The sequence below is a fragment of the Bufo bufo genome, chromosome 2 (genome assembly GCF_905171765.1).
Source record: "Bufo bufo chromosome 2, aBufBuf1.1, whole genome shotgun sequence".
Classification (NCBI taxonomy): Eukaryota; Metazoa; Chordata; class Amphibia; order Anura; family Bufonidae; genus Bufo; species Bufo bufo.
In genome coordinates this window covers 579,911,915-579,938,516 of record NC_053390.1, presented here as the reverse complement: position 1 = coordinate 579,938,516, position 26,602 = coordinate 579,911,915, and the positions used below count along the sequence as shown (strand labels likewise).

At 46.1% G+C, this 26,602-nt stretch overlaps 1 protein-coding gene across 2 annotated transcripts in view; it reads left to right on the top strand.

Moving 5' to 3' along the window:
- The first annotated feature begins 1,918 nt into the window (after positions 1-1,918).
- Positions 1,919-26,602, top strand: part of MANBA (mannosidase beta) — a 187,631-nt gene continuing 162,947 nt past the window's right edge. For both annotated transcript variants that reach the window (XM_040418222.1, XM_040418221.1), the window contains exon 1: positions 1,919-2,201. In XM_040418222.1, coding sequence (XP_040274156.1) covers positions 2,004-2,201 — 198 coding nt within the window. In that variant the 5' untranslated portion in view covers positions 1,919-2,003. The remainder of the gene's footprint in view (positions 2,202-26,602) is intronic.

The window sequence follows — 26,602 nt, the reverse complement described above, 5'->3', positions numbered from 1 at the left end:
GGACCGGGCCAAGTTTTTGAAAATCTGACATGTGTCACTTTTTGTGATGATAACTTTAAAACACTTTTACTTATCCAGGCCATTCTGAGATAATTTGGATGAATTAGCAATTTTCAAAATTTTAATTTCTCTGCTTTTAAAACAGATAGTTACAGTCGGGTCCATAAATATTGGGACATGGACACAATTCTAACATTTTTGGCTCTATACACCACCACAATGGATTTGAAATGAAACGAACTAGATGTGCGTTAACTCCAGACTGTCAGCTTTAACCTCTTCAGGACACATGAGCAGTGTACTTACCGTCCGTGCGGCTCCCCGGGCGCTCCAGAGTGACGTGAGGGCGCCCCAAGCGCATGGATCACGTGATCGCATGGATCACGTCATCCATGCGCATGGGGCGCTCTGACGTCACTCTGGAGCGCCCGGGGAGCCGCACGGACTGTAAGTATACCGCTCCCCGCTCCTACTATGGCAACCAGGACTTTAATAGCGTCCTGGGTGCCATAGTAACACTGAACGCATTTGGAAGACGGTTCCGTCTTCAAATGCTTTCAGTACACTTGCGTTTTTCCGGATCCGGCGGGCACCTCCGGCAACGGAAGTGCATGCCGGATCCCAACAACGCAAGTGTGAAAGAGGCCTTAGGCTACATGCACACGAACGTTGTTTGTTTCCGTGTCCGTTACGTATTTTTGCGGATAGTATGCAGACCCATTCATTTCAAAGGGTCCGCAAAAAATGTGCTGTCCGCATCAGTATGTCCGTTCCGTAGCCCCAAGGGAAAAAAAAAATAGAACATGTCCTATTCTTGTCCATTTTAGGCATTGTTACAATGGATCCGCAAAAAAAACGGATGGCATACGGATGTCATTTTGTGGATCTGCAATTTGCGGACCGCAAAACACATACGGTTGTGTGCATATAGCCTTAGGCCTCATGCACACGACCGTATGTATTTTGCGGTCTGTAATGCGGACAATAATGGGACATGTTCTATTTTTTTTGCAGAATGGAAATAGGGAAATGGAATGCACACAGAGTACCTTCCATTTTAAAATGAATGGTATACGGTCCGCAAAAAAAACGGAACAGACACAGAAAGAAAATACGTTCGTGTGCATGAGCCCTAACTCTGACATAATGCTAGGTGTAATTCGATAGATTCCAGGACTCTCAGGGTCACACAGCATTATAAATCATTAGAATGCTGTGCCATCCTGTCAGAGCAGCGGAGGTCAGAATGGGAACTGCCACACGCTGTACGTATTTTGGTACGCAAACAATGGATCCACAAGTTACGGATATCATACTTGAACACTCTGCATTTTTCTCACTCCCATCAATAGAAAGGACTATTGCCACTGTAATACGGCAAGAATAGGACATGTTCTTTAATTTGGGGATCTGACCAAATGGTCCTATAAAAATAGGTCAGTGTGCTATCCGCAAAAAGATAACATGTGGGGGGAAAAAATAGCGTTGTGTGAGACCTTACATAGTAAAAAAGAAACAAAACAAGCCAACAATTTACCACCCCAACCCCAATTTAAAAAAAAAAAATGCAAAAACATATGTATCCCAAAATGATACCACTGAAATCTAAAACAAGCCCTCATAACGCACAAAAAGAAAAAAAAGTTACGCCGCTCGGAACGTGAACAATTAGGGTCCAAAAGGGTTCTTACAGATCCTGAAGATTATTTCAGATGTTTCTGACCCAACATTTTAGTCACTAATGTGGCATTTGACCTTCACATGATCAGGTTAGGACCAAGAGGTCACCTGAGCTAGCCAAGACATGTGGGCCCATTTCTTCACTCTATATGTTGTACGATAGTTACTTTTTACCTCAGCTCTCTCCCCCAGAGCCGAGACCCGCCCTTTTGTCTGCCGGAGCACGTCACGTGACTGGGTAGCAGAGTGAGGAAGTGGCTGCCATGTACATGGCAGTGTTCGCCCTCAGCATGTGACCGGGGCTCCGGCTCTTCTCAGCAGTCATGGAGCCCGTCAGGTTCCTGCTCTGTCTAGGGCTGCTGCAAGCTGCCTGTGGATCGCCGCGCTCCAATCATACGAATGTGCTGGTGTTCAGTCTGACAGGACAGTGGGCTATCCGCAACTCGAACAGCTCTGTCCAGCTGCAGGGCGCAGTACCTGGCTGTGTGCACACGGCTCTACTTAACTGCGGCATCATAAAGGTATAGTATCTGCCAGGCACTATCATCAGTTGCTGTCAGCGCCCAGTCTCACATTTCCTACAGAATTGTCGCTTCTTGGATTGGATTCCCTGTCTGTGTTATGGTTTTCCCAAAAAATACAGCTATCTTCTGCATTTCTCACTCCCCCATCGACAGGAGGGACTATTCTGGTCCTAAGTACGGATAGAATAGGACATTTACGGAACGGCCACCCGCATACGCAAAAGGTTGTGTGCATGGCCTCCTAGAAGTCAGTGGGTCACTATTCAGTCGGCAAAAAATGTGTTTGGCACACGGATGAAAAATACGGTTCGTCCTGGAATACATCTTTGGCCGGACGCACAAGAGCGAGTTCAGTGCGCGAAACTCACAGCGTGTGGCAGTTCCCATTCTGACCTCCGCTGCTCTGACAGGATGGCACAGCATTCTAATGATTTATAATGCTGTGTGACCCTGAGAGTCCTGGAATCTATCGAATTACACCTAGCATTATGTCAGAGTTAGGGCTCATGCACACGAACGTATTTTCTTTCTGTGTCTGTTCCGTTTTTTTTTGCGGACCGTATACCATTCATTTCAAAATGGAAGGTACTCTGTGTGCGTTCCATTTCCCTATTTCCGTTCTGCAAAAAAAATGTCCTATTATTGTCCGTATTACGGACAAGAATTGGACTGTTCTATTAGGGGCCAGCTGTTCCATTCCGCAAAATGCAGAATGCACACGAATGTCATCCGTATTTTTAGCGGATTCGTTTTTTGCAGACCGCAAAATACATACGGTCGTGTGCATGAGGCCTAAGGCTACATGCATTCAACCGTATGTGTTTTGCGGTCCGCAAATTGCAGATCCACAAAATGACATCCGTATGCCATCCGTTCTTTTTGCGGATCCATTGTAACAATGCCTAAAATGGACAAGAATAGGACATGTTCTATATTTTTTTTTTTTCCTGTGGGGCTACGGAACGGACATACTGATGCGGACAGCATAGCCAGGCTATGAGCTGAGCGCTGCGATTGGCCAGCGCTACAGCATAGGAGAAGGAGACCGCGGCAGGTTCCCCTGGGTGGAGCCTAACTATGAACATACCGGAGGCTATAACCGGAGAACGGAGCGGCGCCCGGGGATAACCGTAAGTGCAGGGGGATCCCTGGGCGCCGCTCTACACGTCTGTATAGTTAGTTTAGATACTTTATTCTGGTGAAAGGTCCTCTTTAAGGGCTAGAACCCTTGTCATATTCACCCTAATAGAGCTCTATTAGGGTGAATAGGACTTTACACTCTCCCTGCTGCCCTGTGCTTTGTGCACACAACAGCAGCCAGCCTCTGATGTGCCCCCCCCAGCCTCTGATGTGCCCCCCCAGCCTCTGATGTGCCCCCCCCAGCCTCTGATGTGCCCCCCCCAGCCTCTGATGTGCCCCCCCCAGCCTCTGATGTGCCCCCCCCAGCCTCTGATGTGCCCCCCCAGCCTCTGATGTGCCCCCCCCAGCCTCTGATGTGCCCCCCCCCAGCCTCTGATGTGCCCCCCCCAGCCTCTGATGTGCCCCCCCCAGCCTCTGATGTGCCCCCCCCAGCCTCTGATGTGCCCCCCCCAGCCTCTGATGTGCCCCCCCCAGCCTCTGATGTGCCCCCCCCAGCCTCTGATGTGCCCCCCCCAGCCTCTGATGTGCCCCCCCCAGCCTCTGATGTGCCCCCCCAGCCTCTGATGTGCCCCCCCAGCCTCTGATGTGCCCCCCCCCAGCCTCTGATGTGCCCCCCCCAGCCTCTGATGTGCCCCCCCCCCAGCCTCTGATGTGCCCCCCCCCAGCCTCTGATGTGCCCCCCCCAGCCTCTGATGTGCCCCCCCCCAGCCTCTGATGTGCCCCCCCCCCCCCTCTGATGTGCCCCCCCCCAGCCTCTGATGTGCCCCCCCCCAGCCTCTGATGTGCCCCCCCCCCAGCCTCTGATGTGCCCCCCCCCCAGCCTCTGATGTGCCCCCCCCCCAGCCTCTGATGTGCCCCCCCCCAGCCTCTGATGTGCCCCCCCCCCCCAGCCTCTGATGTGCCCCCCCCCCCAGCCTCTGATGTGCCCCCCCCCAGCCTCTGATGTGCCCCCCCCCCAGCCTCTGATGTGCCCCCCCCCCCAGTCTCTGATGTGCCCCCTCCCCCCAGCCTCTGATGTGCCCCCTCCCCCCAGCCTCTGATGTGCCCCCTCCCCCCAGCCTCTGATGTGCCCCCTCCCCCCAGCCTCTGATGTGCCCCCTCCCCCCAGCCTCTGATGTGCCCCCCCCCCAGCCTCTGATGTGCCCCCCCCCCCCGCCTCTGATGTGCCCCCCCCCCCAGCCTCTGATGTGCCCCCCCCCCCAGCCTCTGATGTGCCCCCCCCCCCCCGCCTCTGATGTGCCCCCCCCCCCCAGCCTCTGATGTGCCCCCCCCCCAGCCTCTGATGTGCCCCCCCCCCCAGCCTCTGATGTGCCCCCCCCCCCAGCCTCTGATGTGCCCCCCCCCCCCAGCCTCTGATGTGCCCCCCCCCCCAGCCTCTGATGTGCCCCCCCCCAGCCTCTGATGTGCCCCCCCCCCCAGCCTCTGATGTGCCCCCCCAGCCTCTCCCTCTTATCAGCCCCCTCTGGTAACTGGAACTCTATGCCGGAAAAGAAAAACACTAGTGTGAAAGTACCCTAAGGGCTCAGGCACACAAATGTTTATATATTTTTTTTCCAACATCCGATCCGAATGCAGACTCATTTACGTCAGTGGTGCTGCAAAAGATGCGGACAGCACACAGTGTGTCCATTCTGTTGCGTGTGCAAAAATATAGAACATGTCCTATTCTAGTCCGCATTACGGACGAGGGTAGGCCAGTTCTATTATGTATGTCCGTTCCGTTACATCGGCAAAAAACCAGAATATGTCCGTTTGTCCGCCTCTCTCACAAGAACGATATGGATTGGCTCTGGATGCGTTCGCACCATTTTGCAAGCAAGTTCAGTCAGTTTTGTCTGCGATTGCGTTCAGTTTTTTCCGTTCGGGGATGCAATGCGTTTCGATGCGTTTTTCAAGCGCGTGATAAAAAACTGAAGGTTTACAAACAACATCTCTTAGCAACCATCAGTGAAAAACGCATTGCATCCGCACTTGTTTCCTGATGCAATGCGTTTTTCACTGAAACCCCATTCACTTCTATGGGGCCAGGGCAGCGTGAAAAACACTGAATATGGCTACATGCACACGACCGTTGTGTGTTTTGCAGTCCGCAAATTTCGGATCCGCAAAACACGGATGGCGACCGTGTGCGTTCAGCAATTTGCGGAACGGCACGGACAGCCATTAATGTAACTGCCTATTCTTGTCCGCAAAACGGACAAGAATAGAACAGGTTAATTTTTTTTTTGCGGACCACGGAACTGGGCAACGGATGCGGACAGCACACGGAGCGCTGTCCGCATCTTTTGCGGCCCTATTAAAGTGAATTGCGTCCCGGATGCGGACCAAAACAACGGCCGTGTGCATGAGGCCTATAGAACATGCTGCGATTCCCACGCAACGCATAAATGATTCTTGAAAAAAAACACTCATGTACATAGACCCATGGAAATGAATCGGTCAGGATTCAGTGCGGGTGCTATGCGTCCACTTCACGCATTGCACCCGCGTGGAAAACTCGCTTGTGTGAAAGAGGCCTTAGACGGATCCTCAATTTCTGGGGCTATTGTTGTGTGCATGAGCTCTAATTCGGTAGATACCAGGTCTGGCAGGGACACACAGCATTATAAATCATTCTAAGGCCTCATGCACACGACCGTATGTATTTTTCGGTCCGCAAAAAATACGGATGACATTCGTGTGCATTCCGTGTTTTGGGGAACTGAACAGATGGCCCCTAATAGAACAGTCCTATCCTTGTCCGTAATGCGGAAAATAATAGGACATGTTCTATCTTTTTGCGAAATGAAAATTCGGAAACGGAATGCACACTGAGTACCTTCTGTTTTTTTTGCGGACCCATTGAAATGAATGGTTCTGTATACTGTCCGCAAAAAAAACGGAACGGACACTGAATGAAAATGCGTTCGTGTTCATGAGCCCTTATGCTGTGCGATCTTGTCAGAGGAGCGGAGTTTAAAACGGGAACTCCCACTGCCACACGCAGTGAGTTTCTCGCACTGAACTCACTTATCTGTGGTTGGCCTTAGGCTACTTTCACACTAGCGTTCGGGGCTCCGCTTGTGAGTTCCGTTTGAAGGGGCTCACAAGCGGCCCCGAACGGATCCGTCCAGCCCTAATGCATTCTGAATGGATGCGGATCCGCTCAGAATGCATCAGTCTGGCTCCGTTTGTCCTCCGCTCCGCTCAGCAGGCGGACACCTGAACGCAGCTTGCAGCGTTCAGGTGTCCGCCTGGCCGTGCGGAGGCAAACGGATCCGTCCAGACTTACAATGTAAGTCAATGGGGACGGATCCGTTTGAAGTTGACACAGTATGGCTCAATTTTCAAACGGATCCGTCTCCTATTGACTTTCAATGTAAAGTCAAAACGGATCCGTTTGCATTATCATGAACAAAAAAAAAAAAAAAATTTTTTTTTTTTGTTCATGGTAATGCAAACGGATCCGTTCTGAACGGATCTAAGCGTTTGCATTATAGGTGCGGATCCGTCTGGGCACATACCAGACGGATCCGACCTAAACGCAGGTGCGAAAGTAGCCTTAACCACCTCAGCCCCCAGTGCTTAAACACCCTGAAAGACCAGGCCACTTTTTACACTTCTGACCTACACTACTTTCACCGTTTATTGCTCGGTCATGCAACTTACCACCCAAATGAATTTTACCTCCTTTTCTTCTCACTAATAGAGCTTTCATTTGGTGGTATTTCATTGCTGCTGACATTTTTACTTTTTTTGTTATTAATCGAAATTTAACCATTTTTTTGCAAAAAAATGACATTTTTCACTTTCAGTTGTAAAATTTTGCAAAAAAAAACGACATCCATATATAAATTTTGCTCTAAATTTATTGTTCTACATGTCTTTGATAAAAAAAAAATGTTTGGGTAAAAAAAAAATGGTTTGGGTAAAAGTTATAGCGTTTACAAACTATGGTACAAAAATGTGAATTTCCGCTTTTTGAAGCAGCTCTGACTTTCTGAGCACCTGTCATGTTTCCTGAGGTTCTACAATGCCCAGACAGTACAAACACCCCACAAATGACCCCATTTCGGAAAGTACACACCCTAAGGTATTCGCTGATGGGCATAGTGAGTTCATAGAACTTTTTATTTTTTGTCACAAGTTAGCGGAAAATGATGATTTTTTATTTTTTTTTCTTACAAAGTCTCATATTCCACTAACTTGTGACAAAAAATAAAAAGTTCTATGAACTCACTATGCCCATCACGAAATACCTTGGGGGTCTCTTCTTTCCAAAATGGGGTCACTTGTGGGGTAGTTATACTGCCCTGGCATTCTAGGGGCCCAAATGTGTGGTAAGGAGTTTGAAATCAAATTCTGTAAAAAATGACCTGTGAAATCCGAAAGGTGCTCTTTGGAATATGGGCCCCTTTGCCCACCTAGGCTGATAAAAAGTGTCACACATCTGGTATCTCCATACTCAGGAGAAGGTGGGGAATGTGTTTTGAGGTGTCATTTTACATATACCCATGCTGGGTGAGAGAAATATCTTGGCAAAAGACAACTTTTCCCATTTTTTTTATACAAAGTTGGCATTTGACCAAGATATTTATCTCACCCAGCATGGGTATATGTAAAAAGACACCCCAAAACACATTCCTCAACTTCTCCTGAATACAGAGATACCAGATGTGTGACACTTTTTTGCAGCCTAGGTGGGCAAAGGGGCCCATATTCCAAAGAGCACCTTTCGGATTTCACAGGTCATTTTTTACAGAATTTGATTTCAAACTCCTTACCACACATTTGGGCCCCTAGAATGCCAGGGCAGTATAACTACCCCACAAGTGACCCCATTTTGGAAAGAAGAGACCCCAAGGTATTCGCTGATGGGCATAGTGAGTTCATGGAAGTTTTTATTTTTTGTCACAAGTTAGTGGAATATGAGACTTTGTATGAAAAAAATAAAAAAATAAAAAATCATCATTTTCCACTAACTTGTGACAAAAAATAAAAAATTCTAGGAACTTGCCATGCCCCTCACGGAATACCTTGGGGTGTCTTCTTTCCAAAATGGGGTCACTTGTGGGGTAGTTATACTCCCCTGGCATTTTCCAGGGGCCCTAATGTGTGGTAATTAGGTAAATGACCTGTGAAATCCGAAAGGAGCTCTTTGGAATTTGGGCCCCTTTGCCCACCTAGGCTGCAAAAAAGTGTCACACATCTGGTATCTCCGTACTCAGGAGAAGGTTGGGAATGTGTTTTGTGGTGTCATTTTACATATACCCATGCTGGGTGAGAGAAATATCTTGGCAAAAGACAACTTTTCCCATTTTTTTATACAAAGTTGGCATTTGACCAAGATATTTATCTCACCCAGCATGGGTATATGTAAAAAGACACCCCAAAACACATTCCTCAACTTCTCCTGAATACAGAGATACCAGATGTGTGACACTTTTTTGCAGCCTAGGTGGGCAAAGGTGCCCAAATTCCTTTTAGGAGGGCATTTTTAGACATTTGGATACCAGACTTCTTCTCACACTTTGGGGCCCCTAAAATGCCAGGGCAGTATAAATACCCCACATGTGACCCCATTTTGGAAAGAAGACACCCCAAGGTATTCAATGAGGGGCATGGCGAGTTCATAGAAAAAAAAATTTTTTGGCACAAGTTAGCGGAAATTGATTTTTTTTTTTGTTCTCACAAAGTCTCCCTTTCCGCTAACTTGGGACAAAAATTTCAATCTTTCATGGACTCAATATGCCCCTCAGCGAATACCTTGGGGTGTCTTCTTTCCAAAATGGGGTCATTTGTGGGGTGGTCGTACTGCCCTGGCATTTGAGGGTCTCCGCAATCATTACATGTATGCCCAGCATTAGGAGTTTCTGCTATTCTCCTTATATTGAGCATACAGGTAATGAGATTTTTTTTTTTCCGTTCAGCCTCTGGGCTGAAAGAAAAAAATGAACGGCACAGATTTCTTCATTCGCATCGATCAATGTGGATGAAAAAATCTCTGCCAAAAAAAGAAAAAGGAGGGGAAAGGCGTCTGCCAGGACATAGGAGCTCCGCCCAACATCCATACCCACTTCAGCTCGTATGCCCTGGCAAACCCGATTTCTCCATTCACATCAATCGATGTGGATGAATAAATCATTGCCGGGATTTTTTTTTTTATATATACAAAGTGTTTGCCAAAGTATATGAACACCGCCACCTCCTCAGCTCATATGCCTCGGCAAACATATCTTTTACTGCAGAGGAGAAATCTCGTCTTGCAGCGCCGCATACACCGACTTGCGTGTAATCTGACAGCAGCGCAATGCTTCTGTCCGAATGCACATCAGTGCTGCAGCTAGTCGATCGGTTGGTCCACCTGGAAGGTAAAAAAAACAAAACAAAAAAGAAAAAACCAGGCCGCAAAGCAATAACTTTATTAACTTTAGAACAGAACATATTAACTTTTTTTAAACTTTTTAAACTTTTTTACTTACCGGTAATTTTTTTTTTGTTTAGTTTTTTTTACCTTTATAGAACAAACCTCTCCTTCCCCATGGGACAATGTGCAAAGCGCAAATCGCCCAAAGATGTGGCGAAGTACGTTATGCACTTTATCCCAGGTGAAAGGAGAGGTTTGCAGCAGCTGTGAGTAAAAGGGCCCTAATAGCCCTGTGTGCCTGTCCTGTGAGATGCAATCCCTATGCTAGGTGTACCTGTGTGTGGTACTTCCGGAAACACTCACCTAAGCATAGGGCAGGGTGGTCAGGGCAGTCAGGACAGAAATAGCGGGTGTCACGCCTTATTCCACTCCTGCTACAGACACGACATTTTTTTCGGGGTGGCGGTTGGGTTGAGGTACCAGCAACGACACTGGGGAAATGTCGCTCGTGTAGACGGCTAACTACACTGGTGGATGGGGCCACGGAACCTCCTGGGTAAAGGAGGTTCGCGATGATCTCTTCCTGGAATTTGAGGAAGGATCCTGTTCTCCCAGCCTTACTGTAGAGAACAAAACTATTGTACAGCGCCAATTGAATTAAATATACAGACACCTTCTTATACCAGCGTCTGGTTCTGCGGGAAACTAAATAGGGAGCCAACATCTGGTCATTGAAGTCCACCCCTCCCATGAGCGCATTATAGTCGTGGACTGAGAGGGGCTTTTCAATGACACGGGTTGCCCTTTCAATTTGGATTGTCGTGTCTGCGTGAATGGAGGAGAGCATGTAAACGTCACGCTTGTCTCTCCATTTCACCGCGAGCAGTTCTTCGTTACACAAGGCAGCCCTCTCCCCCCTTGCAAGACGGGTGGTTACAAGCCGTTGGGGGAAGCCCACGCGACTAGTTCGCGCGGTGCCACAGGCGCAAATCCGTTCTAGAAACAAATGCCTAAAGAGGGCCACACTTGTGTAAAAATTGTCCACATAAAGATGGTACCCCTTGCCGAATAAGGGTGACACCAAGTCCCAGACTGTCTTCCCACTGCTCCCCAGGTAGTCAGGGCAACCGACCGGCTCCAGGGTCTGATCTTTTCCCTCATAGATCCGAAATTTGTGGGTATAGCCTGTGGCCCTTTCACAGAGCTTATACAATTTGACCCCATACCGGGCACGCTTGCTTGGGATGTATTGTTTGAAGCCAAGGCGCCCGGTAAAATGTATTAGGGACTCGTCTACGCAGATGTTTTGCTCAGGGGTATACAAATCTGCAAATTTCTGGTTGAAATGGTCTATGAGGGGCCGAATTTTGTGGAGCCGGTCAAAAGCTGGGTGGCCTCTGGGACGGGAGGTGGTGTTGTCGCTAAAATGCAGAAAACGCAGGATGGTCTCAAATCGTGTCCTGGACATAGCAGCAGAGAACATGGGCATGTGATGAATTGGGTTCGTGGACCAATATGACCGCAATTCATGTTTTTTTTGTCAGGCCCATGTTGAGGAGAAGGCCCAGAAAAATTTTAAGTTCGGAAACTTGGACTGGTTTCCACCGGAAAGGCTGGGCATAATAGCTTTCCGGGTTTGCGGTTATAAATTGTGTGGCATACTGGTTGGTCTCTGCCACGACTAAGTCCAAGAGCTCCGCAGTCAAGAACAGCTCAAAAAATCCCAGGGCCGAACCGATTTGAGCCGTCTCAACCCGAACTCCAGACTGGGCGGTGAAAGGGGGAACTACAGGTGCGGCTGAAGTTGGTGACTGCCAATCAGGGTTTGCCAGCACCTCAGGGACTCTAGGGGGTCTACGGGCCTGTCTGCGCGGTGGCTGCGACGGGGTAACTACTGCACGTGCCACCGTACCAGCTTCAACTGCCCTTCTGGTGCTCGCTACTTCACCATGTTGTACGGCAGTGCTGGTACTAGGTCCAGGAAGGGCTGCGCTGCTGGTGTATGCCTCACCACGTGATCCGGCAGCGACAGCCCCACTCTGCTGCTCTTGAAGTGGATCCTGCATAACCTGTGGTCTAGCGACACGGGGCCGGGTACGCCTGGTGCTGCCAGGGACCTCCACCTCCTCGTCCGAACTTTGGGTCAGAGAGCCACTGCTTTCCACAGGTTCATATTCTGACCCGCTAGATTCGTCAGATGAGGGTTCCCACTCCTCATCCGACTGGGTCAGAATCCTGTAGGCCTCTTCAGAAGAATACCCCCTGTTTGACATTTTGGACTACTAAATTTAGGGGTATTCCCTGAGACTACCCAGGAAAAAAAGCAAACCTGTCTTACAAAGGGGAGGCTAGCGAAGTACCGGAGGCCGCTGCGGTTGATAAAAAATATCAAAACTGATTTTTTTATCGCCGCAGTGCGTGTAAAGTGAATGTGCAGTGATCAAAAAATAATAATTTTTTGTCACTGCGGTGGGGCGGGTGTGGGTGAACGCACGTGTGGGCGACCGATCAGGCCTGATCGGGCAAACACTGCGTTTCGGGTGGAGGGCGAGCTAAGGTGACACTAATACTATTATAGATCTGACCGTGATCAGTTTTGATCACTTACAGATACTATAAAAGTACAAATGCTGATTAGCGATACGCTAATCAGCGAATAAAAGTGACTGCGGTGCGGTGGGGTGGGCGCTAACTGACGCTAACTACCTAACCAAGGGGCCTAAACTATCCCTAAAACCTATCAGTCAATACCAGTGAAAAAAAAAAAGTGACAGTTTACACTGATCACTTTTTTTCCTTTCACTAGTGATTGACAGGGGCGATCAAAGGGGTGATCAAAGGGTTAATTGGGGTGCAGGGGGGTGATCTGGGGCTAAGGTGTAGTGTTTGGTGTACTCACAGTTCAGTCTGCTCCTGTGCTGGATCCAACCGACGAAAAGGACCAGCACAGGAGCAGAGAAGCCATATAACAGATCATATTTACTAATATGATCTGTTATCTGGCTTGTGTTTCGATTTTTTTAAAAATCAGCAACCTGCCAGCGACGATCATTGGCTGGCAGGTTGCTGATGCAATTCTCCTCGAACTTTTGCCGGCCCGCGATGCGCATGCGCGGGCCGGCTAAGACCGAAATCTCGCGTCTCGCGAGAGGACGCGCCGGCGCGTCCACTCGGAATGAAACAACCACCTCCAGGACGCGTCTGTGCGTACAGCGGTCCGGAGGTGGTTAAAGGGGTTTTCCAAGTTATGAAAAAAATATATATAGCACTGTAAATCTGATAAGCAGCTGCCAGCAATTTATAACTAAGCTAAGCAAGTTTTAGGCAAAAAAAATATTTCCTAATTTCTCTGGTTTTCTTCTGCCCTTTGTTTATCTGCAATAACATCAATCTCTGAAGTTTTCCTCATGAATATTTGTGCCCAGCCCCCTGCTCTGCAACCCTGAGTGACATGTCTGCCTGCAGCATGTTATATGTGTAGGACTACAAGTCCTAGCTGTACAATGACACTGCTGATACACACAGGATCTTCTTCCTACCTATTCTTGTGCAATGCTCTGCAGAACTCCTCTGTCAGCTCCTGTGCCAAGCATTTGTCTCCTCACTGCCTGCAGCTACTCAGTAAAGCCTTCAGCCCGAATCTCTAATGCTGAAGGGGTTAAAGTTTTTCCTGAAGAATCCAGGTAGAGAGCAGCCAGCAGTGCAGGGGGTGTGGTCAGCACAATGACGTCTCGTGTACAGACACACATCTGCTCTCTCAGGCTTGTGCATGAAACATCATCAGAGCAGGGAGAGAAGCTGACATCACAGGTCATGTGACCCTCAGTGAGATCTGAGAAAGCAGCCACTGCAGATGCAGTAAGTGCATGGTAAAGCCTTTACATTTGTTTAGTTAGAAACATACAAATAGCAAACAAATATCTAGGACAATATCTTTAAAAAACAAAGTGTAGCAGCACAACGGAAAAAGGGGTAAATACCGTTCCTTATTGTGGTGGTGCCTGCCGTGTCGGGAGTCAGTCCTGAACTCCCCCAAACTTAGATGCACTTGTAAAAGAACCGCAGAACTCTCCAGTCTTCAATTTCCAAAGGTTTATTCACCAACACAATGCGACGTTTCGACCTGTGTGGTCTTTTAAGCAACTGACAATGTGAACAAAGCCAAATACATATACCCTCTCAGATAGGTCAAATGACCCAATTAAAGAGGACCTTTCACTAGAATAAAAAATCAAAAGTAAGCATACAGACATGGAGAGCGGCGCCCAGGGATCTCCCTGCACTTACTATCATCCCTGGGCGCCGCTCCGTTCTCCCTGTATAGGCTCCGGTATCTTCATATTTTTGGCTCAACTGGGTGGAGCCTGCCTGCGTCCCCTTCTCCCAGGCTGTAGCGCTGGCCAGATCCCTGGGCGCCGCTCTTCATGTCTGTATACTTAGTTTAGATTTTTCATTCTAGTGAAAGGTCCTCTTTAAGTATGTTAATTAAAAATTACATATTCAAAATTTGAGCCACTTCTTTCTGTTTCCCATCTATGGGAACTATTAATCACCTAGTGCCAAACATAATACTATATAATACATTAAAGGGAACCGGTCACCTGGATTTAGTGCATAGAGCTGGGGACATGGGCTGCTAGATGGCCACTAGCTCATCTGCAATACCCAGTCCCCACAGCTCTCTGCGCTTTTATTGTGTTAAAAAACAGTTTTGATCCATATGCAAATGACCTGATATGAGTCCTGTATCCGGAAAGGAGCCCAGCACCGCCCCGCGTCCTCCGAATCTCCTCCTTGCTGGCTGACGTCACAGAGCTGGAGCGCCGAAATCTCGCGATGCGCGAGCTAGCGCATGCGTAGTTCGTTCCCTGTGCTGATGCCAGTACAGGGAATGAACATGATGCCGACACTGCGCATGCGCTAGCTCGCGCATCGCGAGATTTCGGCGCTACAGCTCTGTGACGTCAGCCAGCAAGGAGGAGATTCGGAGGACGCGGGGCGGTGCTGGGCTCCTTTCCGCTTGACTCCTCTCCGGATACAGGACTCATATCAGGTCATTTGCATATGGATCAAAACAGTTTTTTAACACAATAAAAGCGCTCTCTTTAAAGGGCTTCTGTCAGCCCACTAAACAGTTTTTTTTTTTTGTTTGTTTATTAATAATCCCTACACTGCGAGCTCTGCATACATAAGTTAAATAATCATTTTTGTTCAGTAGAATTTGATAAAAAGCGATTTTTTAAAATATGCAAATTACCTTGCTACCAGCAAGTAGGGCGGCTACTTGCTGGTAGCAGCCGCATCCTCCGACCCTAATGACGCCCCTTCCGCATTGTGATTGACAGGGCCAGGGACCGGAATCGTTCTCTGCTGGCTCTGCCTGTTAGCATTCAAAATCAGGCGCCTGCGCTGCGGCCGTACGTATCTTCAATCTGCGCAGGCGCACTGAGAGGCGGCCGCTCTCTCCTCAATGCGCCTGCGCCGGGTGTTGATGTGACGTCATCGGCGCAGGCGCATTGAGGATGGAGCGGCCGAGCGAGTGGCCGTCTCTCAGTGCGCCTGCGCAGATTGAAGATAGGTACGGCCGCGGCGCAGGCGCCAGATTTTGAATGCTAACAGGCACGGCCAGCAGAGAACGATTCCGTTCCCTGGCCCTGTCAATCACAATGCGGAGGGGGCGTCATTGGGGTCGGAGGATGCGGCTGCTACCAGCAAGTAGCCGCCCTACTTGCTGGTAGCAAGGTAATTTGCATATTTTAAAAATCGCTTTTTATCAAATTCTACTGAACAAAAATGATTATTTAACTTATGTATGCAGAGCTCGCAGTGTAGGGATTATTAATAAACAAAAAAAAAAAATAACGGTTTAGTGGGCTGACAGGAGCCCTTTAAGAACGTACTTACTAGGGATCGACCGATATAGATTTTTTTAGGGCCGATACCGATAATTTGTGAACTTTCAGGCCGATTACCGATATTCTGGGAACTTTTCAATTATTGTTAACGTGTATTTTTAATTTTTTTTTGTAAATCCTTTTTTTTTTCATTTATACTTTAATATTTTTATTTATTTTTTTACTAACTTTTAGCCCCCTAAGGGACTAGAACCCTTGTCCTATTCACCCCGATAGAGATCTATCAGGGTGAATAGGATCTCACACGGTCCCTGCTGCACTGTGCTTTGTGCACACAGCAGCATGGAGCTGAACATGGCAGACAGGGCTTCAGTAGCGTCCCTGCTGCCATGGTAACCGATCGGAGCCCCAGGATTACACTGCTGGGGCTCCGATCGGAGGAGCAGGAGAGAGGGGATCCTGTGGCCACTGCCACCAATGATTAATACTGGGGGTGGGGGGGCGCACTGCGCCACCAATGATTAATACTGGGGGGCTTGGGGGGGCGCACTGCGCCACCAATGAAGATAAGTCTTTCATTAATTCATATACAGGAGGCGGGAGCTGGCTGCAGAATCACATAGCCGGCTCCCGACCTCTATGAGCGATAGCTGCGATCCGCGGCACCTAAGGGGTTAACTACCGCAGATCGCAGCTATCGCTCATAGAGGTCGTGAGCCGGCTATGTGATTCTGCAGCCAGCTCCCGCCTCCTGTATATGAATTAATGAAAGACTTATCTTCATTGGTGGAGCGGTGGCCACAGCCCCTCCTCTTGTCTTCTCTCCTCTAATTGGCGGCAGCAGCATCACAGGGGGAGGGAGACACTGCTTCCTTCTCCCCTGTGCTGCTGAGGGAACACGGAGAGCGCGGAGAGCAGCGCGATCTGTGTTCCCAATACGTTATCGGTATATCGGCAAAATAGATGCCGATAACGTTCAAAATCCTGAATATCGGCCGATAATATCGGTAAAACTGATAATCGGTCGATCCCTAGTACTTACTGCAATACTTGACGAGGACCTGGGGAACACATCGCTAAGGAGACCATTCACTTAGTGTATATCCAACGGAGGTACATGCTCCGCTCGGCATTCCTCTATACCTAGTGCGCATGCGTGCCATTGTCCGTAGGGTGTGATGCTATTTCATGGCTCCTGCATAGGGCACACCCAGCATGTGTTATGGGAATCGGACGCCATGCAACCCCGCGTCTCCATGCGTACTCTGCGCCTGCGCGCCCGACACACGAAACCACCGGATCTGACGTCAGGCTCCCTGTTCCTGCGCAGTGCGTCCCCAGCCGGCGCCATGGCAACGCAATAAACAGTCCTGATATCGCTCTCCTTATAGTGTATCGCCGCAACATTTATTTCGGTCTAATCAGTGTGGCATTCATATTTTTTTAAAATAGCATGTTCTATTATGTTTTATGTAAAACCCTCAGTTGGTTATATCATTGTTAGTGGCCGTTCCAATTTATCATCCACATTGACAGGGGCAACCCCGACTGTCACCCACAGGATCCATAGGGGCCAATTGGAAAAATCCAAAAACTAGGAGTCCGCTACTTATCCATGAATCAAGGCTAGAGTACCTAGTCCCATTTTAATAAGATTAGCTTCATGGTTAGACAGTAGTAGAGGGCTCATATGTTCATTCTATAGGGGAAGGCATCCCCCACCCCGACCAAGTAGGGGTCAACACAAAAAGAGGTGGCGCGAATTTTGAATATGTAAATGTTAATTAACATACTTATTTGGGTCATGTGACCTATCTGAGAGGGTATATGTATTTGGCTTTGTTCACATTGTCAGTTGCTTGAAAAAGACCACACAGGTCGAAACGTCTCATTGTGTTGGTGAATAAACCTTTGGAAATTGAAGACTGGAGAGTGCTGCGGTTCTTTTACAAGTGCTTTTTAACTGCTGTCTGCCTTCGTTATTGAAAGGGTCGTGCTTACCTGCTCCCTGCCGCTGTTTTTACTTTCTCCCCATGGTGACCGGCTCCTTCTGGTGCAGCGGAGAGCAGACAAGCATGAATCTTTCAATAGCAGAGCAATATTCCAGGCTATGTATACCTTTGGGGGTAATTTTAAAAAATTATTGCATTGTACTCATTTTGAGCTAAAAATATTTTTTTAACTTGGTCTTTATAAAAAATATGGCATCCTTTTTTTTTCTGTACAGTGCTGACATGCTCTAGTAGCACCCTTTAGGTTTTCTCCCTTTTCCGTCAGACCAAGAGCAGACAGACTCCTTATCTCTGCTCTTTGACATTATAAGCGCTCATTATAGCTCAGCTCTTATTTTACTGATAAGAATGTCTTAAAGAGGACCTTTCATCTGTTTAACCCTAGTCTAATTAGGGTCTTACCTAATACGGTGGCCCCCACTAATGTCATCGCTCTTTTTCCAAAGACCCTCCGCTGTTGTCCCCCGTTGATTTTGGCGCCTTATATTCTAATTAGCCGACTTGGTTATACTAGGCAGAGACTGGAGCGGTTCTCTTCTCCCTGGCTGTGAGCACATCCAATCAGAGCAGACTGCTCATAGCCAGGGAGAATGAGCTCCCTCCTTGATATTCTCGGCAAAGGAGAAGTGCTCACTAACACAGATTTAGACAGATTTGTGAACAATATTTGAGAGTAATGGGTCTTTTGTGTATGTAGAAAATGTTTCAGATCTTTGAGTTCAGCTCATGCAAAATGGGAGCAAAACCGAAAGTGTTGCGTTTATATTTTTGCTCAGTGTATGTGAACAGAAAAATAAAAAAGTTATGGCTCAAGGAAAACGCGAAATCGAAAAAACCTCCTTTATCCTAAGGGTTAGCTTGATGCAAGTCCTGCTACTTATCAATATATTATTACATTTTGTATTTCTGTGCCCTGCGGCTTATGTGTTATTCACCCTTGTGTCACATACCGGCATTATCCATGACACAGTGGTTCGCTAATAACTATATTAGAAAGCGATTAAAAGGGTTGTTTGAGATGAAAAATGGTTTGTTGGGAGACAAAAAACTGCACAGGTTTAAAACAAGTGAATGGGGCTGAGCTGCAATACCACGCATAGCCACTATCTAATGGTTGGTGCTGTGAGGAGGCCGCAGACCTCTTGTGAGTGTTGCACCTTCTTCAAACAGCTGATCGGCGGGGTGCTGGGAGTCGGACCCTCAGTGATCTCATAGTGATGACCTATCCTAAGGATAGGCCATCAAGATGAAAATCCCAGAGAAGCCTTTTAAGGAATTTGACTTCTTCCTGCTGGAGATATTGCCACAAAAAGCTGTGTGACACCATCGAGAATCTGCCGAAGTTCCACAGCTATTGCAAGTGAATGGGGTATCTTGTACCAATCAGTAATGAATGAGCTAGAAAACAAACCCAAAAAATACAAAAGTACAAATCCACCTATAATGATGCCAAAAAAGTGTGTAGGAATGGCCCATGTGGCAAAAATAAGCTGAATATGTACTAACCAAGTATGTATATCACCAGTAATGTGTGAAGGTCTAGGAGGCAGGTCAATGTGTGCCCCACTGGTATTGTTACTATTGTGGCTTCGTCAGGGGGTAATAGACAAATGTTGGTACCTCTATTTTATACAATACAAGGCACATACACTGGTGGATCAATTTTAAAGGGAGTCTATCAACAGTTTTAACTATGGTAAACTGCTGACAGCGCTGGATAGCGTCTGGGGAGAGCAGTATAAACATAGCTCTTGTCAGGGTGGATTAAAATCAATGATTTAAAAAAAAAAAAAAAATCAGATTTTTTTAATTTAAATCGGATTTTTTTTTTTTTTTATATAGGGGATATTGAGGAAAATATATTACCATCCAAAGGTTATTCCATCATGAAATAAAGATTCATTTTTTTTAATTATGTAGAATAAGTCTGTATATGTTTAATTTTTTTGGTAAATAAATTCCATTAATCCATTTACAATGTCATGCTCTTCCAGAGGTTTATGTAAGATTATTGGGCAGTTTCTCTGCCTACAAGATATTATCACAGATGCTTGGTTTACATTTGCAGTTCTCAAAACTGAATTTGACTCAGCAGAGATCACATGCCTCTTCTTCACAGCAAAAATATTATAACATGAACAGAGTTGAGAAAAAGACCTTAACCGCCGTACGCAGGATTGCGTCCTGGCGGCGGCCCTGCTATTCTGGGTGGATGCATATATGCGTCCTCTCGCGAGAGGCGAGATTTCCTGTGAACGCGCGCACACAGGATCGGAAGGTAAGCGAGTGGATCTCCAGCCTGCCAGCGGCGATCGTTCGCTGGCAGGCTGGAGATGCAATTTTTTTTTAACCCCTAACAGGTATATTAGACGCTGTTTTGATAACGGCGTCTAATATACCTGCTACCTGGTCCACTGGTGGTCCCCTTTGCTTGGATCGACCACCAGAGGACACAGGCAGCTCAGTAATAAGTAGCACCAAACACCACTACACTACACCCCCCCCTGTCACTTATTAACCCCTTATTAACCCCTGATCACCCCATATAGACTCCCTGATCACCCCCCTGTCATTGATCACCCCCCTGTAAGGCTCCATTCAGACGTCCGTATGTTTTTTACAGATCCACGGATACATGGATCGGATCCGCAAAACACATACGGACGTCTGACTGGAGCCTTACAGGGGGTGATCAATGACAGGGGGGTGATAACCCCATATACACTCCCTGATCACCCCCCTGTCATTGATCACCCCCCTGTAAGGCTCCATTCAGACATTTTTTTGGCCCAAGTTAGCGGAAATTTTTTTTCTTTTTTTTTTCTTACAAAGTCTCATATTCCACTAACTTGTGTCAAAAAATAAAATCTCACATGAACTCACCATACCCCTCACGGAATCCAAATGCGTAAAATTTTTTAGACATTTATATTACAGACTTCTTCTCACGCTTTAGGGCCCCTAAAATGCCAGGGCAGTATAAATACCCCACATGTGACCCCATTTCGGAAAGTAGACACCCCAAGGTATTCGCTGAGGGGCATATTGAGTCCATTAAAGATTGAAATTTTTGTCCCAAGTTAGCGGAAAGGGAGACTTTGTGAGAAAAAATAAATAAATCAATTTCCGCTAACTTGTGGCAAAAAAATAAAAAATTCTATGAACTCGCCATGCCCCTCATTGAATACCTTGGGGTGTCTTCTTTCCAAAATGGGGTCACATGTGGGGTATTTATACTGCCCTGGCATCGCCGTACTCAGGAGAAGTTGGGGAATGTGTTTTGGGGTGTCATTTTACATATACCCATGCTGGGTGAGAGAAATATCTTGGCAAAAGACAACTATTCCCATATTTTTTTTGCAGCCTAGGTGGGCAAAGGGGCCCACATTCCAAAGAGCACCTTTAGGATTTCACAGGTCATTTTTTACACATTTTGATTTCAAACTACTTACCACACATTAGGGCCCCTAGAATGCCAGGGCAGTATAACTACCCCACAAGTGACCCCATTTTGGAAAGAAGACACCCCAAGGTATTTCGTGATGGGCATAGTAAGTTCATGGAAGTTTTTATTTTTTGTCACAAGTTAGTGGAATATGAGACTTTGTAATAAAAAAAAAAAAAAAAAAATCATCATTTTCCGCTAACTTGTGACAAAAAATAAAAAGTTCTATGAACTCACTATGCCCATCAGCGAATACCTTAGGGTGTCTACTTTCCGAAATGGGGTCATTTGTGGGGTGTTTGTACTGTCTGGCCATTGTAGAACCTCAGGAAACATGACAGGTGCTCAGAAAGTCAGAGCTGCTTCAAAAAGCGGAAATTCACATTTTTGTACCATAGTTTGTAAACGCTCTAACTTTTACCCAAACCATTTTTTTTTTACCCAAACATTTTTTTTTTATCAAAGACATGTAGAACAATAAACTTAAAGAAAAATGTATATATGGATGTCGTTTTTTTGCAAAAAAACCCCATTAAATTTCGATTAATAACAAAAAAAGTAAAAATGTTATCAGCAATGAAATACCACCAAATGAAAGCTCTATTAGTGAGAAGAAAAGGAGGTAAAATTCCTTTGGGTGGTAAGTTGCATGACCGAGCAATAAACGGTGAAAATAGTGTAGTGCAGAAGTGTAAAAAGTGGCCTGGTCATTAACCCCTTAAGGACACAGCCTTTTTACACCTTAGGACCAGGCCATTTTTTGCAAATCTGACCAGAGTCCCTTTAAGTGCTGATAACTTTAAAACGCTTTGACTTATGCAGGCCGTTCTGAGATTGTTTTTTCGTCACATATTGTACTTCATGACACTGGTAAAATGAAGTCAAAAAAATTATTTTTTTTGCACCAAAAAATACCTAATTTAACAAAAATTTTGAAAAATTTGCAAATTTCAAAGTTTCAGTTTCTCTACTGCTGTAATACATAGTAATACCCCCAAAAATTGTGATGACTTTACATTCCCCATATGTCTACTTCATGTTTGAATTGTTTTGGGAATGATATTTTATTTTTTGGGGATGTTATAAGGCTTATAAGTTTAGAAGCAAATCTTGAAATTTTTCAGAAATTTACAAAAACTCAATTTTTAGGGACCAGTTCAGGTCGCAAGTCACTTTGCGAGGCTTACATAATAGAAACCACCCAAAAATGACCCCATCTAAGAAACTACACCCCTCAAGGTATTCAAAACTGATTTTGCATACGTTGTTAACCCTTTAGGTGTTGCACAAGAGTTATTGGCAAATGGGGAGGAAATTTGAGAATTTCATTTTTTTGTCTAATTTTTCATTTTAACCCATTTTTTCCACTAACAAACCAAGGGTTAACAGCCAAACAAGACTGTATCTTTATTGCCCTGACTCTGCCATTTACAGAAACACCCAATATGTGGCCGTAAACTACTGTACGGCCACACAGCGGGGCGTAGAGTGAAAGGTGCGCCGTTTGGTTTTTGGAAGGCTGATTTTTATGTACTGGTTTATTTACACTATGTCCCATTTGAAGCCCCCCTGATGCACCCCTAGAGGAGAAACTCCCTAAAAGTGACCCCATCTAAGAAACTACACCCCTCAAGGTATTCAAAACTGATTTTACATACGTCGTTAACCCTTTAGGTGTTGCACAAGAGTTATTGGCAAATGGCGATGAAATTTGAGAAATTCATTTTTTTGCCTAATTTTCCATTTCAACCCATTTTTTCCACTAACAAAGCAAGGGTTAACAGCCAAACAAGACTGTATCTTTATTGCCCTGACTCTGCTGTTTACAGAAACACCCCATATGTGGCCGTAAACTACTGTACGGCCACACAGCGGGGCGTAGAGAGAAAGGTGCGCCGTTTGGTTTTTGGAGGGCTGATTTTGCTGGACTGTTTTTTTTGGCACCATGTCCCATTTGAAGCCCCCCTGATGCACCCCTAGATTATAAACTCCATAAAAGTGACCCCATCTAAGAAACTACACCCCTCAAGGTATTCAAAACTGATTTTACAAACTTTGTTAACCCTTTAGGTGTTGCACAAGATTTAATGGAAAATAGAGATACAATTTCAAAATTTCACTTTTTTGGCAGATTTTCCATTTTAATATTTTTTTTCCAGTTACAAAGCAAGGGTTAACAGCCAAACAAAACTCATTATTTATGGCCCTGATTCTGTAGTTTACAGAAACACCCCATATGTGGTCGTAAACAGCTGTACGGGCACACGGCAGGGCGCAGAAGGAAAGGAATGCCATACGGTTTTTGGAAGGCAGGTTTTGCTGGACAGTTTTTTTTTTTTACACCATGTCCCATTTGAAGCCCCCCTGATGCACCCCTAGAGTAGAAACTCCAAAAAAGTGACCCCATTTTAGAAACTACGGGATAGGTTGGCAGTTTTGTTGGTACTAGTTTAGGGTACATATGATTTTTGGTTGCTCTATATTACACTTTTTGTGCGGCAAGGTAACAAGAAATAGCTTTTTTGGCACAGTTTTTTTTTTTTGTTATTTACAACATTCATCTGACAGGTTAGATCATGTGGTAATTTCATAGAGCAGGTTGTCACGGAAGCGGCGATACAGGTTGTCACGGAAGCGGCGATGTATACAATTTTTTTTATTTACCGTATAAGCCGACCCGAGTATAAGCCGAGCACCTAATTTTACCACCAAAAAAATAGGAAAAATTATTGACTCGAGTATAAGACTAGGGTGGGAAATGCAGCTATAATGCAGAGTGTATGTGTATATAATGCACACACTCTACATTATATACACACATCTGCAAGAGGGTGACTCCCTGTATTTAATGCAGAGTGTGTGCATTATATACACACACACACTCTGCATTAAATACAGGGAGCCATCCACAGATCTCCCCCCTAAACAGTGCCATCCACAGATCCCCCCCCTAAACAGTGCCATCCACAGATCCCCCCCCCTCCCTTAAACAGTTTAGGGGAGGGGGTATCTGTGGATGGCACTGTAGGGGGATCTGTGGATGGCACTGCCATCCACAGATCCCCCTCCCCGACGCTCACAGCAGTATTCTTACTTTGTCTTTGCTCCGGTAATACAGGCAGTGCGGGGAGCGGCGCTCACTCACTGACGTCACGCGCCTTCTCCCACTAGGCGGCGCAGGCGCGTGACGTCAGTGAGTGAGCGCCACCCCCCGCACTGCCTGTATTACCGGAGCTAGACTAGACTCGAGTATAAGACGAGGAGGCTTTTTGAGCACAAAAATATGTGCCAAAAAACTCGTCTTATACTCGAGTATATACGGTATGTAAGTTTTACACAATGATTTCATTTTTAAAACAAAAAAAATGTTTTAGTGTCTCCATAGTCTAAGAGCCATAGTTTTTTCAGTTTTTGGGCGATTATCTTGGGTAGGGTATGATTTTTGCGGGATGAGATGACGGTTTGATTGTTACAATTTTGGCGTACATGCGACTTTTTTGATCACTTTTATTACCTTTTTTGGGAAGTAAGGTGGGCAAAATTTCAATTTCATCATAGTTTTTTATTTTTTATTTTTATGGCGTTCACCGTTCGGGTAAAGTAACATAACCGTTTTATAGATCAGGTCGTTACGGACGCGGCGATACCTAACATGTGTAGGGAATTTTATTTTTTTCATTTTTAATCAGTGATAAAGGTGTTTTTTGATTTTTACTTTTGTTTCACTTTTATTCACTTTTTTTTTTGACCCAGACCCACTTGGTTCTTGAAGATCCAGTGGGTCTGATGTCTGTATAATACAGTACAGTACAATATATATTGTACTGCACTGTATTTTACACTTGTCTGAACAGATCTATGCCTTTTAGCACAGATCTGTTCAGCACCATGGACAGCAGGACGCCTGAGAAGGCGTCCTGTTGCCATGGGAACCTTCCCCGTCTGCTCAGTACTGGTCAGAACTGCGCAGACGGGGAAGGGTAAGGAGGGGATCTGTCGGGGGGCTGTCTGGGGGCTCTCTCCCTCCCATCGGGGGGCTGCAAAGGCACAGCAGCCCCCCGATGGGAGAGGGAGGGAGCTCCCTGCGCTGTTAACCTTTTCTATACAGCGGTCCGTACGGACCGCTGTATGGAAAGGGTTAAACGGCTGACATCGCATCGCAGATGTCAGCCGTTTATACCAGGGTGCCAGCAATGTGCTGGCACCCTGGTATACCCACTAGAAACCAACGATTATACAAGGGGAGGCGGGCGGGGGATCGCGATCCCGCCTGCCGCACCGCCCGCCTCCCACACCGCCCGCAACCCTCCCCCTGCACCTCCCGCCACCATAAAATCATTCGGGGGTGCAGGGGGGGTTAATAAAACGTTATTTTAGGCATATAAAGTTTCTGATCCCCGCGGTCAGGGACCGCGGGGACCAGAAACTGCAGAAATCGCAGCAAACCGCAGGTCTGAATTGACCTGCGGTTTGCCGCGATCGCCGACATGGGGGGGTCACGGGACCCCCCCGCACATTTAGCCTAGGTGCCTGCTCAATGATTTGAGCAGGCACCGGGTTCCGATCACTGCCGGCCGGGTGGCAGTGATCGGAACAACACATGACGTACCGGTACGTCATGTGTCCTTAAGTACCAGGACATCATGACGTACCGGTACGTCATGTGTCCTTAAGAGGTTAAGGGTGTTTTAAGCTAAGGGGGCTGAAGTGGTTAATCCTAACTTCTACAAACCTATGAATACAGAATCAACCTAATCAAACTAATTTGAAGAGTTGTTATTCTAAAAATCTTCATCTACTTGCATATAAGTTATACCAGCAAGAATTAGTCTTTATGTAGAAAACTATGATTTAAATCAAGCCTTACTGACTAGTGATTTAAATCGTGATTTAAATCAGTTTGATTTAAATCAAATCCACCCTGGCTCTTGTCATCTGGAATAGTGAGAATATGAACTTTTTATTTGCCAGATTTTGCTCCTGCTGTGATGTATTAGTCACAAACAAGATAGATCTATTGTGTTCTCTCTCCCTTCCCCCTTTTCCCCTTTCCTATTAAAATGGGGTAGGGGAGAAGAGGAGGACAGACTAACTGTTTAATATGTCTAACAGTATTAACCCGTTTGCGTAGTCAGGGTTTTAATCCCTTCTCCACTGGCACTATACATGTACGGCGGAACTGCAGAGTTTTAAAATGGTACCCGCATCCGAGAGTGTTAAAACCTGGAGCGCTGCACTCCCAGTGCCAGAACAGCTTACTTAGTAGTAATAGGCCTGAGCCTGTACAAGGCTACCAGACCTATTACAGTTAGCAGCACTGCATTGGAATATACAGAATTTTCCACACATTTATTAAATCACAATAGACACTCTGAAAAAGGCAATCTGATTATTCCAATTGCTGCAGGCACGTCTGTACTATTAAAATATAAAAATATTATTCCCATACAGCAAACTGTGTAACAGAAAAAAATAAATCTAAATGGCCGATTCAGTTTTTTTCCCGCCTTTTCACCTCCCCAGAATACTTGAATAAAAAGTGATAAAAAAAGTCCGAAAATTTTTCGATATTAAAACACAAGAAAAACTATATAAATATG